The 15,265-nt window shown below is 39.4% G+C and overlaps 1 protein-coding gene across 1 annotated transcript in view; it reads right to left on the bottom strand.

The window, feature by feature from the left end:
• The window catches only part of ZNF385B (zinc finger protein 385B), a 136,841-nt gene that overhangs the window by 61,054 nt on the left and 60,522 nt on the right, over positions 1–15,265 (bottom strand). Inside the window, exon 2 of the mRNA XM_075153357.1 lies at positions 656–786. Within this exon, the coding sequence (XP_075009458.1) occupies positions 656–786 (131 nt within the window). The remainder of the gene's footprint in view (positions 1–655; positions 787–15,265) is intronic.

A 15,265-nucleotide genomic window follows, 5' to 3' on the forward strand; every position in this document is an offset into this window, starting at 1 on the left:
TTTTATGAGCTGCTAAAGAAGTGAGAACTACAGAAGAGAGTATTTTTGTTATTGCTGCTCTGATAAACATGGCAAACTACAGAAGCATTGAGCATTATTTTGGCAATAATATTTTTTTTGCAAAAACCCAAGATGCTTTACCATCAACTAAAAGTAGCAGGTTCTCATTTTTCACATTGGTTGGCTGCAAAGTTTTAGACTTTATTGTTATTATACAGGATTAACAAGATCCTCCAGTTGCTTCACTGGCTGTAATAGATTTAGCTTAATTCAAGTCAGTGGAGGATCTAGACCTTACCTGTTTTTCCATAGCTTTTGCTTTTTCGTTTTTTACAGCACATGGAAATGCATATGCCCAGGCAAATGCTCTAAATGATTCTATCACTCATCAAATCTCTGTTGTGGGGTTTTTTTTCAGTGTGCAAACATCACCCCAACAGACCAAGTTAAAAAAGAATCAGCCCCGTTCACAGTGAGAAGGCTGGGTACCACACAGCCTTTCGCACAAGGGAACAGTAACCACCACAGCACAGACAAAAAGGGTTCTCTAAAATTATGTCAGCGATGCACTGTTGTAAGGCAGCTTCAATACTGGATATTAGAACCAGCTTGGAAAGCATACACTGAAACTAAATGTGGAAACACATTTACTTACTGTGTTAAAATTTGGGAAGAATCCAACAGCAGAGCTGCTGTCCACAGGGAAGGACATAAAGGGTTTGATATCCAGGGAAGGCTGCATCATCAAGGTAGGTGTGCGCACAAGGGTGGGAAGTGTAGTAGTGCCTGCCAAGAGCAAACAAAACCAGGAATTCATAGTATTCTCCTTTCCACATCACACACAGTATAGCTATCTCTTGCTGACACAACTGCCAAGAAAAAATAATACAGGGAGGTAATTAAGTGGCCCTGTAGGAGTTAATATCATTAAAAGAAACCTATTTCCATACACTACAGATGAGGTAGAGCACTTCCCTATGGCCATGGATACTTAGGTGCTGAAGAGGAGACATATGGTATATAAATCACATTGGCAGGTAGAATAAATCCTTTCTAAAGCTGAAAAATTCTTCTGTGCCAAAAAGGCCAGGATGAGTGCCCACGAAAGTCAGATGCTTTTGCAATTCATGGTTGCCTATTGAATCAGCTAGCACAGACAATACATGCAAGCTGAAATCCAGAGGTTTGTTCCCAAATAGTGAGCTGCGTGTTTATTTTTTCCTCTTCTGGCAGCATCTGTAACTATCAGGTGCTCCACAAACATCATTTCACCTAAACATTTTTTAAAATGCCTTCTGTTTTACAGTGCAACGCAAATATTAGAAAATAGCCGTCAATTAAATAATCAGTTAGCACATAAATGAAAACAACTCTTTACATGCAATGCAAACTAGCATTTTCTTAATTGGAACCCAGATCTTTCTCTCCAAACAAGAGCTTTCCAGAAATCTACATGCTGAAATTCTTGCTGTACACACTTGAGAATCATTCCTCAGCAAGACCCCGAAGGAATGTGAAGGCACAGATGTCCAAATATTCATTTTTAACTAGCTATCTGCCCTATTCACACAATAGTGTGCCTGCTACGCCTTTGAGAGTATTTTTTTTCCTGAAATCATACAAAATAGTTTTCAAATAAAATTTCCCTCAATGAAATAAAAAATGGGAAAAAAAAAATCTCAGTTTCTCCTTCCTGGGTTAAATAAATAATTCAACAGCTACTGGAGCAGGCACTGGAACACAAGTGTCCCACACTTCTAAAGGAGGGTGAGTCACACTCTGCCTCTCCTTCCTCTGCCAGAATTTCTCCATAATTACCTCCTTCTCCCACTCACCGGTAGCCAGCACATCAGCCGGGAGCAAAACAGTCCTCTTACGAGTTTCTCTGCTCTCAAGCAGGGCTGACACAATACCTAAGCTTTTTCTCATAGAAGTTGTCTGAGCTTTTTAAACCCAGTTAGGAAGGAGGGGGAGGAGGAAAAAAAAAAAAAGGAGAAAAGTAAACAAGCAATTTTCCCCCCTTCTCCCATGAAATTAAATCATTTGCATCTACTTGCAGGATGCCAGGTAGTCCATATGGGCTGCCTGAGTACTAGTCTTCCATTAAGGGAACTCCCTTTCTCCTTGTTAAGGACATGCAAAATTGAAGGCAGAGTAGAAATTTTCCTCCTTTTCATCTCATCATCCTGCCTCCACACACACAATTTGAAAACCATCTTACAAGAGGAAAGCTGAGTTCAGAAGCCAGATGGAGCTGCATAGATTTTTTGGACGACCAAACACTTATAAGTAGCCCTGAGCTCAAATTTTGTAGATGCTGGAGAGACAGTCATTTTGATCACAGCTGCAGCACAGTAAACATTATATTATGGTCTAGCAGATGAATAGCAGGTTATAATCTATTCTCTGTTTCTTCTACAGGAAAAGTGTGATGATTGCAGAAAGATGGGTCATTTACAACTATGGAGAGTGAACTGTTGAACACCATCCCAAATGAGCTGCACAACTTGAAAGGAAAAATATGCTTGAGACACTTTCCCAGAATATTTTCTCCCTTCTCCTACCTCAATACTTTTATAAATGTAAGGTTTGTTTCTGTGTAAGCCCATGAAACTCATTGACAGTTGTGCTTAATTAACTGTAAGTCAAAGCTTATTCAAGTGGAGTCACAAACGTCAAAAAGCTAAAGGCTGTCTAACATGCCTATAGTTTCTTCTTCATATCCAGAACTAAAAAAATGCATCAATAGGAAAGCAGTGTGTTAGAGGATTTATCCAAAGGAAGTATCTTCAACTGCAAAAATGATTATTTCTACTAGCTGGTTCTGAAACAGCTAGATTTACATAATTTGGATTTGAGAGTTGTATTCAAACAGCAGCTATGTTGTATTCAATTACCTAAAGTCCATAAAGTGCCATCATCAATGTAACTTCCATAAGTTTCTCGTTGAAGTTCACATGCAATTAAAGATCCATGAAGTTAAAAAAGACCTGTCCTCTCCTTACATACACATACTTCAATGAAGCTATGGTTACATATTTTAACTAAATTTTACAGAAAAAATATACCAGAATAGAGTTAAATTATCACTGACATTTAAAATCAGAGTTAGGCTAGGTTTCTTATGCTGTCCTTAACGAAGTTATAGAAAGCATTTGGCATAAAAGTTTTAAAAATTAAAAAACAATGCAAACTTCTTTGTACTCCTTGGCTGAGTACAGATCATTTCATGTGACAAAGACATTCGAAATCTGCCTGCAGTTTTGCAGTCCATGGTGTTTCGGCTGCCAGAGTAACGTATGACCAGTAGACTAGGACACATTTGGAGCCCGTACAGAATAGAAAACATACGCACCTACCAGACCGATTGGTGGAGGCATTAATAACAAGAGATTTGTTCACTTCTGTTTGCCAGTTTACTACTTTAACTATTACCAATCAAATACCAGTGACCCTGTTTGACTGAAGTTTGATTTTCAGACCCACCTTTGAAAGCCTCTGGAAGAACGATCAGATAAAGATGACCTAAACTACAGGTAGAAGCACTTCAGGACAAAATCATCAAATCAAGCAGAACAGGGCACAGTTCTACACTGGCAAAGGTCAAATAGATTCTCACTACCACCCCACCAAACCTGTACGCAGACGCGAGCTAAGCAGGAATACTGGCATACTGGCACAAGAAAGGTGTAGCTGACAAGCTTCATTATCTTCACGTTTACCATTTCATTAGCATTTTAATGATAAAGACAACTTGCCATGTCAGACACAGATTGTTTTAAACTACTTAAACTACTACATAAATATAACTGATCTTTCTTGTAAATTCAATTCATTTCAGCTTCATAATTTTTAAGCAGTATTTTACCTTTGTAACTTCAATTTTGACTCCCACAGCAGGAGTTACCTGTGTATTGGAGATGCATGCAGCAGATAGACTTTGCCAAAATCCACTGATTCTCACTGGTCCCTTTTACGCTTGTCTAAGAGGAGGAAAACAGGTTTTCATCTGAGCAGATGATCCAAAAATGTCTCATTTTATTAGAAGTTTTTCTTCCTCCTACACATATTTATCTGAAAAACAAGTCCCTGTGTAACAGGCGCTGCTCCTCTTTAGCCACATACATATGGCTTCCTGCACACTGCAACGCACCGGGCCACTGATGTTTTTGCAAAAATTATGAAAGGAATCTTTACCCAAATTTGATCTGTCTCTAACAAAAAAGGCATGTAATTAATAGATTAAGCAGTGAAAGTGATATTTTGGGGGAGCAATTAGAAAGTCTTGTATCGGTAACTCCCGTGGCAAGAGGAGTCCCCGGGGCCAGTGAGAGGTGCTTTACCGGGAGCCAGAAAGGGGGCAGGCGACACCGGGACTCCAAGAGTCTCCAACAACAACCCCCCCCCCAGCTCTTTTGCAAATTCACAGAAAAACTGCAGAAGCCAAGTTTTGGCAGAGGCAACCACAGTTAACTTTGGCCATGGTTAACAGTCACTGCTCATCTTTCTCCAGTAAGAGCGGTGTCAAGTTCAGTCAAATCTAAGCACACAATTTCTCCGTTTGTACCTTCCTGAAAACTATTTGTGAAAATATTACTTCTATGATTTTCTCCCTAAGTGCTTTTCTTTATCACTGACAAACACAAAAAAAATGGTGTAACGCCTGCACATTAATTCCTCTGTTTTACATGAAAAAGCTCAATTCCATCACAAAACTTAACTCATATAAAACACATTTTGTGAACAATTTCAGCATACTTAAAGAAATGAATTACTTTCCAGAATGGAAAGCATGCACTTCCACAGTCTTCATTAAAGGCAACTATAGAGAAATCTAAAGCCATATTCAGGTCTCTCCCCTTTTTCTATTACCTAAAGTTGTTGCTACAATGTTTTAACCCTCAGATCCAAGGAAGCAGTCCACACTTAAAACAAGAACAGTGGAAGAGTAACTGAAGTGCTATCAGGACTGAACAAAAGCATCCAGCTGACAAATTTCTGTGAACTGGGCAATCTACAACCACCTCTGATGGCACATGGTTGCCTTTGTTTTAACTTGTGCCATGGACAGTATTTGGGAAAACTTCATTTGAATTATTAACAGCCACCACTATTTACGCAGTTACACTGAAGAATTTTCGGTTTAGGGACAGGTTGTGCTGGCTTTTTCATTCCTGAATTGTCTGACCATTTTCAGCTATGAGGAACCTTTACTTTCTACACCACTGTTGAGTAGTCTCACCTGGCCAGGGAACAGTAGCAATATAACTGATAGGATGGGTGAGATCTGGGCCTTCTCCTCCCTTGACCTTTTTAGCGCAGCGTTTTTCAGACACTGCTTGAGCCAACAGTATCCCTTCAATGGTGGATGACAAGTTCTCCCTTTTGTTTTGTCCGTGTTGGCTGAATTTGTTATGGACTGCAACTAAACTACGCACAGCCACCCTGCCTTCAGACCTCACAGTCATCTCCATTTTCAGCATTTTCCTTCAGAGCTCCAGAAGATGGAAGATCAGGCAGGACATGTTTGAAATGGCTCCCTGGAATGATTCTGAGACAATTCTGCATCCGTTCACCTATAAGCTTTTTCTGGGACTCTACAGCTTTCAGCACAGTTTATTAATTTGTCAGTGGAAGTTTTGAACATTGTCACAAATATTTACTTCAGCATGTAGCTAAAAAAACAGGTTAGAGCCAGAGGTAGTACCTAGGCTTTCATATTGAATAAAACTCTCTTCATCGCTATTGACTATACCTTGGAAAAAACCCCCAAAACCAACCAAACAAAAAACTACCACCAACACCCACCCCCTACCCCCCTCAACAAACTTGCCCATGACTTTCCTACACTTGCTTATACGCAGCTTTACGGAAATATCGGCACAATGAAATTATGTTTATAATCCCCCCACCTACAGAAATGCACCCCATAAAAAAATTAATAGCTTTCTTCCCTTATATCCGATGCCCCCATTGCATCATACCCCAGACCTACCTGCTTTCACTACAAAAACTTTTCCCCATAAATGAAAGGCAAAATCAATCCCTTGCAAGTCACTACATTTTGTAGTTTAGGTATTTATATGACATTAGCCCCTGAGATCTTTCCCAAAACTTAACATAAATATTAGTCTTTTTTTCCTTCTCAGTATGATCAGTTTATAGGATTCAGAAATTTTCTAATTTTGTTTGTTCAGTTATGGCTATACATGAGTATTAGAGAATGTCATGTGTTTCTGCTTATGCCCAAGATAAACTGCTAAAAACAAGTTAAGTGCAAGTAAAGCAATTCTGAGTTTCTGAACAACAGGTGTTGATATCAAAATGCTTAAGGAAAAAGGTATTCTAGAAGTATTCCATTAACAATACTCATGGAGGTGAACCTGAAGACATTCTCCCCTCTTAAATAAAAAGTAATGTGAATAAATATAGCATTTTAGTAGGGCTTTTTTCCAGAATTCACTCAGTAGAACAAACATTGCTTCCTTATAATATGGTGTTATGACAAATGAGACTTACGATATCCATAGGGATTCCAGTCTGTCAAAAGTAAAGTAGTCAAAGAGAGATAAGACCGTTCCTTCAACAGATTTTCCCAAATGGCAAATTAACATGATCCTAAGAGATAACTCACTATCCAGGCAACATAACTTATTTTTAAATATAACTTGAAGCACAAGCCCAGCATACATGAGACATGGCACAGCCCCCAGTTGACAATAGGAAAAATGCTAAGAACTTCTCTGCCCCCAGGGCACCACACAAACTAACTCACTAATGAATGAGGATGCTGCTCCTTTGGGAGTTGATATGATTACCACCAGAGCTACTGTTACACACGCATCTTTTACAACTTGGAGACTGCACTGAATTTATACCTCTTAACATTAGTTGAAGAGCAGTCAGACCTTCCATTGACTTTTTAACTGATTTAAACAGCACAAACCATACACGCCTGTCCATGTTTGGCAACTAGAAATGGGTAAACCCTCAAAGATGTGTTTTTTTTCAGAAGCCACAAGGAAAGGCAGCAAGAACTGGTGTAGAGCTTATGGCTACTCAACAGCTTTAAGCAAGAACCACTCTGTGTAACACTCATAAGACAAGTGATAAGAAAGCATTGGTCCAGGTCTAGCCTTCCATAGCAGCATATGGATGCCAAATGACATGCCAAATATTTTGCACTCCGTTATGAGGGGTTTTTTTCAGTAGGTGTTTCAGCAAACCCAGAAGAATTTGATGCAACTTCACTGCAATGTACAAATTATCTCTATATTGTACAGTTTAAATTCCTTGTGCTCAAGAACGACTTATCTAAAAAACATGTCAGATTATGAAAATAATTCTCTCCCTACAAATTAAAACATGATTTCCAGTATGCTTGAGCATGAAGTTAGTATTTCCATTATTATCCATCTAGAAATAAATGTTCTATGAAGGCGTGCTAACAGAATTCCATATTATCCTTTTGTATAAAATCAGATACCGTGAAATGAGGTATTTTTACACTTCAAATACATGTAGGATTCCACCAACTAGGTCAATACCAAAAATAAATTGAAATCTGGTGCTGCTGAAATGAATGGAAGCTCTGGCATTTAATCAATCCAAAAAGTCAACCATCAATTACTTACCTAATATTGATAATTATATATAGCTCATTTCCAATCAGAAAAGAAGTATAGCTATACATTGCATGTATTTCACATAAAAATTCTAAAAATAAAAACATAAACCTACTTGTACTTACAGGTAAGCAAATCTTCATTAGATCAGACCCTTCCTCATTGAAATATTAGGGGCTGACTTGGAATTACTTTAACTTCCATGAATTGTTAATATTCCTTTGCCTATCTAATTGTTTGCCATCTCCAATATCTTCTGATTGAAGGATGTTCATTTCAAACAATAAGAATGTAGACTATAGATCATAAATACTATGCATATACTTGATATGAAGACAATAATGGAAAAAGTGATATTAATTATAATTATACATATTAATTATCATAATAATTATAAAAATATTAATATCCAAAAGAACTGTGTCAATATTTACTTCCTTAATCTCTACATTTAATACATAAAAATCATGGAGAACAAATAATATTTACCTGGTGGGGGGCGGGGGAGGGTAGGGGCATAACAATAAGAAACTGGAATTTCAATATTTTAGAGACAAATACATCAAAACATTAATCAAGAAAAATCTCATTCTTCTTGCAGTTGTACTGCATTTCTAATAGTTCGCAATAACAACAGTGGGTTTTGTATAGAAGATACCAGAACAGAGAGAGTGGGAAGAGAAGTCCAATAATTAGAAGTGGAACAGATTATCATGCATTTTCCTTAAATAACTGTGTTACAATTGCCTGATCATAACATTTAGAAGAGCCCTGTCCCCCCCTGGATTTGCAGAATGCGTGACCCACACCCTATCCTCTTTCTCCCTTAGCTGCCACTCTTGTGTTCTTGCAGCTGAGAAAGGACTTGCACACCTGCACAACACACAGCCTAAATTTTGCAGCAATTGTGCTACACTGTTCTACACATTTTTTTGCAGTATTTATATTCACAAGTCAAGTGAACTCCAGAAGTACTATACTAGTATCAAAGCATCTTTGTTAGCACTGGCTCCTTGTCAAGTCTAAGCAATTAAATAAATTAAGGAACATCGTTCACTATATTTAGAAGAAACATGCTGGCTGCAGTACAACTGCAATTTGCTATTATCTATAGGTAGTATGGAAATATTTCTCATTAGTTTCTTAAAAGAGCTAATTTTCTAGACTTCTAAAGCAACTGAGACAATTTGTTTGACTGGAAAGCAGAGTGGTACGTTATAGCCTAACACCATCAAGCTCACTAAGTTGGATTTTATTCTGATCAAACAGTGACAGCTTTTAATAACTACAACGCTCCTGCCTGCATTAAAGTCAGCTGGAGCTTTGCAGTCTATCCCAGTTTCTTTTTCTCAGAATCTCCTGGCTTGCTCAAGCCTCTCCCTCTGGTATCCACAGCCCGAGCAAGCAGCTCTGTCCTCTCCTCTGTTCCTATCTGCATCTAGGAAATGCTGCTTTGGAGTTGCTTTTGCTTTGAAGTTTTCCAAGTATGACAGAAAAAACAGCTGCGCCTTTTTCAGCTCTCTATTCTCTTGCCATCTGCACTAATGGAGATCTTTCTGAAATCCTTAGGATCCTTTTTCTTGATTTATTCAAACCAGGCCCCCCCTTGCCTTTTCCACTCTCCCAACACAAAGGCGCAGTAAGAGAGGGTGTTTGTTTGCTTTTCTGTTGTCACCCTTAACTAAAAACACGACATCACCACACGCCTACTGAAGTCACAATCTTGTGCAGAGCATGGCGCAACTTCCATGTCAGTCCGCATTTTTTTCCTCAATGCATATCCTTAGGTGCTGGGCATCAAGCCTGTGATGAAGCACTGCACTCCATTCCCTCTCGGTTCAGGATTCTGATTTAACACAATGTTTCATTACAAACTGAAGCTTCCTTACTAAGGAAGAGGAACAAAAAAGCCCAATTTACATTACCTTAAAAGTTTCATAATTTGGGGGATGGGACTTGGTTGCAGTTAGCTTTTTAGAGAGTCTGTTATCACTTCCCCTCTCATATAACCTGATGTTTCTCAAAATCCAACTCTCATCCTGAATTCTGTCACCACTGAGCACATCTAACCCTCAGTGAGCCTCAGCACAGACTTTCTTTCAGGAGGTACTGAGTTGCTATCCACTAAACCCAAACAAATCTCTCACCAGGAATGCTGCTGGGTCACCATTTTGTTATTAATCAATCAAAACCATTATGTCTTAACTTTCACATTTGGGGGATTTATGTCTGCAGTTGGCTTCTTGCTCCTTATTCCACTTCAATACTCCAACACACCAGCTCAGCAATGCTCTGCACAAAGGTAACAGGGGTCTAGACCCATATGCATCCTCACAGATGTGTCTCATCGCTTAACCACATTCAACAATTTCCAACTCTCTTAAAAGGCATCATAGCTCGGAGAATTTCATGCTTCACTTGCTTTTCCCACATATCACACAATCACCTCTAGAAAATACAGTTACCTAAGTTGCTTCTTGTTTTCTTTTTCTAAGTTCTTCTATCGGTATTGCTCCCTAAATATCCTTCAGATAAAAGATTGCAACAACAGCTAATTTAGGTTGTTTGAAGTGGTCTATTGAAACTATCTGCAATGGAAATCAGGATCTCTACTGAATGAAATCTAGTTTTCCTTCCAATGAAATTTTTCAATTTTTCAGAAATTTCAAAAGAAATTTGAACATCCAGTCCACCCCCTTTCCATCTCAAAGGTCACCATTTCAGTCACAATCTTCCCCTTAGTTGCTATCATTTCCACAGTTAGCTACATGCTTTTAGAAGAACTATTATCTTTCTGTTTAGAAATAAGAAACAATGAGACAGGGAAGAAAGGCAGATTTAAAAACCTTCATAACACTGTCCATGTAGCCTACGTTCCACACTGAATTTAACTGCTCTGCTATGGTATAGGGCATGCAGCATACAAGCACCCGTCCTGAAGAGGTCAAACATGTGGGCAGCCCAAAGGCAGTGGGCAGTTAAGTCCAAGTGATATAATCCTTTTTCTAAGACTGGTTCACTGAAAAAAATCCTAGATGGCTTAGAAGTATTTTAAAGAAAAAAAGAACTATTTCATAATTTCCTAGTTAATACTACAGAAGGGAAAAGCTCCTCCTTCCCAAACGTCTCTAATTCTTCCTGGTGCTCTATCTGCTGCCCCTAAATAAAGCAACAAGAACGTCTTCATAGGATTTCCTGGAGGATTTAAACTTTCTCCTAATCAGATGGCATACTACATCTCCTTCTTTTCAGAGCCTACACTCATAAAGGTCACAGCAAGGGACAAGTCAAAGCTCTGTTTCTCGAGCTTTACAAGTTACCAGTGCGCCCTGTTGCACTGTACCTGGAAACACAAAAAGCACAGAGACCTCACTCTGCTCAAGAAAGCAGGAGCCAGACTCGGCACTTCTCTCACCTAAACGTACAAATAAAGGTACTTTAACCTGGCGGTGAAAAGAGCACAAGAGTTGCATTTCTGACCAAAGTTCTTTAGGCCATTTACAAATGGAAAACAGATACTACACGTTCACCAGTGCCTTACAATATTCAGAAGCTGCAGAGGTTGTTGCTGTGACCACACAACCGTGAATCATTTTAGCGAAGCAAGAGCTTAATAAACCACAGACCATGTAGTCCCATAAAGGCTTCCCACTGTTAATCAGTGCCATGGTGCTTACCTTCGTCCCCAAGGTTACAATTCACCTCCTCTGCAGCATTTAAACATACACACAGCATAAGACTCAGAGATAAATAATCCTTTCATTTCAACATGGTGCTTTTGTGATGTTAGGTGCTATGAGACAATGGGCAACCAGCAAGCCTGAACAAATCTGGGCTGTTGTAATTGTGTGCTTGGCTTTAATTACCCTTGAGAAGAGTGTTTGCAACTTGACTCCCAAGGGAGGGCAGCCTGCTGTTGACATCACCAGATCAAATATAACCTAAAAGACTGATAAACTCTATTTCAGTGGCATTTTCCCTGTTATTATTCTTAGAACTTAACTTAGGGGTTACTGTTTTAGATGGCTATCTGGCTGCTACAGAGCTGAATTTTAAATATCTTTGGGGGAAAAAAAAAAAGAAAGGTGTCTGCTTGAATTTTTCAAAAAGTTCATAAAAGGGGACCTTGGAGCACAGGGTTACAGACAGTGCGGGGTCACGACATTCAGAAGATCAAAGTTGACAAATCCTGACTCTCCTGAATTAAGGTGCACTGCTTTACTTATTCTAGAGTCAGTATTGATGAATAAGAACTTGAAAATTTTTAAAACTATAATACATGCTATCTACCCTCTCTTACACAGGGAGGAATGAAGGCAATAAATTTCAAATTAAAAGATCTGTTAGCACAGATCACCACACTGGTGATCTTATTGAACATTAATTAACCACTGGTATCTGACTAGAAACCTTATTCTGCTTTTGGGTACAGCAGGGCACCAGCCCTGCCAGGGTTGGACCATAAAGAATTTTGATGCTGTTATGTTTTTCAAAGACTGCATATAACAGAATGTTTCTGTTAAATTAAATTGAGATTGGACCAAAGAATTTTTTTTGAAAAAACATTCAAATTGACTTTTAACAGGACTTCAGCTAGTATAAGCCTTTAAAAAAAAGCCACCTCTAATTTCCCAGAGATTAATTTATATCACTTTAATATGATTTATTTCATAAATTAAATCTAATTAATCAAACACTATACTGAAAATAAAGAAAAATAAACAGAAGGTGAGTGTTGATGTAAAAAAGGCATGAAAGCATATTTTATGAAACGTGCCACGCAGCCTGCACCTGCTTTCCACGACCACACTGAGAGTAGGCTGGGCCGCCCCACTGCCCCTCCGCTCCTGACACTTCCCTTCAGCCAGCGCGGGGAGTCGGACCCGTCGGAAACAAACTGGCAACAAGCCAACAAAAGAGAAATTTGCTTTCAGCCAGACCAGTGAGCTGGTCGAGCTGAACTCACGGTCGTGAAACAGAGAGTAGCAAGATGGAGGTGGCTGAAGAGAAAAATTTTGTGAGCGCTGATGCTTCTCATTCTCATCCAGACTCACCTGAACTGGCCCTCATCTTTCTTGCAGCATAGCAGACAAATTTCATGCCTGCCACGCTATGTTTCTGGTTATATCTCTCAGGATGGTATCCCTCTTAGTTGGTAACATGGCAGTGTTAACTGGCGTTCCGCTTGTGATATACAGCAATCCTTTCCTGCATTATCAGAGTAGTGATTCCTGCTTACGTGCTGCATCGGTTATTACTCAGCTCCTGTTCTCCTTCGTATACTTTGGCATAATTCATTTGTCCCTTTCTTCAGAGGGAAGATAATCTATTAGTTCTCAAACTCAGTTTGTTCTTTCTTCTCTTTTAAAAATACTGTGACCCCATCAGCTCTATTCTAGTGCTCTGGGACTTCATCTTCTCGTCACAAGTGGTAACAGCTCTGATGTTTCCATCCGTGCAAGTATCCTTGCGTCACGTTTGTCAGAACCGGCCTTTTGAAGATTCTCGTTCATTGAGACACTCTAACCTGTTCTTACAGGTTTTTGTTATTTATATTGATGACTGTCAGGTTAACACAATTGATCTTTCCAGCGAAAGATAATGCAAAAATGGCACCCAAACTTCTTGGCTTCCTCTGACATTCCCAGAATAACAATCCACCTTTTTCCTTGATATTCTGTAAGTATTGTAAGTGCACTTACAGAAAGATTTCTTAAAGTTTGATGCTTATTTCAGTCTCATTTCTTTTTTAATTTTGCCCTATACATTTGTGTTACTCTTTCTTTATCATCCTTAGTAATTCAAACTACTTTTCATTTCCTACCTATACCTGTAGTCCTCTTGTGCTTGACTCCATAAAAAGCTTATAGTTTAGTCAAATTATCCTTGCCACACTTCCTATCTTTCTGCTGCCATGGAAGAGTTTGCAGTTGTGCTCTTATTAGGGTCTCTTTTAAAGAATTTCCAAACCCTTACAGTACGCTTCATAAAAAAAAATCCTGATAAGTGTATCTTGAAGAAAAAAAATCCACTCAATCCTCTCTTCAAAATTACTTTCACTACTAGTCATTTGGTACACTACATCGTTTCTATCAATAAGTAGATGTAGTAGCATTTTGCTGCATAACTTAAAAATCAGGTAAGATGGCTATTCTGTTATTATTTCTATCAAGAAACAACTCCCTCTCACTTCTAATAAATATCCTTTGCATTATCTTAAAAATAGGTGTAATATTTCACTCCAATTTTAAAAGCAAAAATCCATACCTAATATGTAGTATCCTAAATGCTAGTTTAAAGAGTGATCTAAGCAGCATACAGGCTTCAGCCTGCCTCCTAGAACAGGCAGATGTATTTCCCTCACCCTTTCACTTTCTAAATCCCTGGTTATACACTATGGTAAATAATGGAGCCTATCATTCTGAGAAGTAAGAACGAAGCAACGAACACTACATTTTTTAACTCTGTCCTGATTCCTGTTTTAAGAATGAGCTTAAATTCCCCAACACTGGACTTTAAATTAATGTTTAAACATTTTTCCTAATTCTCTCAAGAGTAACATGTATATTTAACCTCACTTCATACTTAGCTGTTGCTAAGACTGAAGTAAGAGAGGCTTTTCTGACTGAAAGGCAGTACACATTTTACAGAAAACATATGGTTTGAAATGTGGCTTTATACCTCTGAACTTCTCAAAACTTAACAATGAGAGATGAAACTCCATAATTCAAAGAAAATGCATTTTGTTTTTGTGAGGTAGAAAGAACTGGCAAAAGGCACCAAGGAGGGAAAACACTGCTATTACAAAGGCACGGCTTCCCCCCACCCCACGATGTTTCTGGTAGCTATAATGCCGCTCACTGTAAGATGGAGAGTAAAAACCCTGAAATACAACCCGGATTATTGGAGAGAGAATTATTCGTGTAAGATTTTGAAGTCATAGTTGAAGGCATTTTATAAGAGTATACTTTTAGACACTAAGAAATTTTAAAAAGACTATATCTATATGTATTTGGTTTCCGTGGCAAGGTTTTGGTAGCGGGGGGGGACTACAGGGGTGGCTTCTGTGAGAAGCTGCTAGAAGCTTCCCCTATGTCCAACAGAGCCAGTGCCAGCCAGCTGCAAGACGGACCCACTGCTGGCCAAGGCCAAGCCCATCAGTGGCAGTGGCAGGGCCTCTGTGATAACTAAGGAAAAAAAAAAAACCAAACTAAAAACCACCTGTGCAACACCAGCAGCAGTCAGAAGAGAAAGGAGTGAGAATATATGACAGAAACAACTCTGCAGACACCAAGGTCAGTGAAGGAGGGGGAGGAGGTGCTTCAGGCGCTGGAGCAGAGATTCCCCTGCAGCCTGTGGTGAAGACCCCACGCTGGAGCAGGTGGGTGCCCGAAGGAGGCTGTGACCCCGCGGGAAGCCCGCGCTGGAGCAGGTTCCTGGCAGGACCTGTGGACCCATGGAGAGAGGAGCCCATGCTGGAGCAGGCTTGCTGGCAGGACTTGTGATCCCAAGGGGGACCCTCACTGGAGCAGTCTGCTCCTGAAGGACTGCACCCCATGGAAGGGACCTAAATTGCTGGAGCAGTTTGTGAAGAACTGCAGCCCGTGGGAAGGACTCATGTTGGAGAAGTTCGTGGAGGA

Source organism: Calonectris borealis, chromosome 6 (genome assembly GCF_964195595.1).
Source record: "Calonectris borealis chromosome 6, bCalBor7.hap1.2, whole genome shotgun sequence".
Classification (NCBI taxonomy): domain Eukaryota; kingdom Metazoa; phylum Chordata; class Aves; order Procellariiformes; family Procellariidae; genus Calonectris; species Calonectris borealis.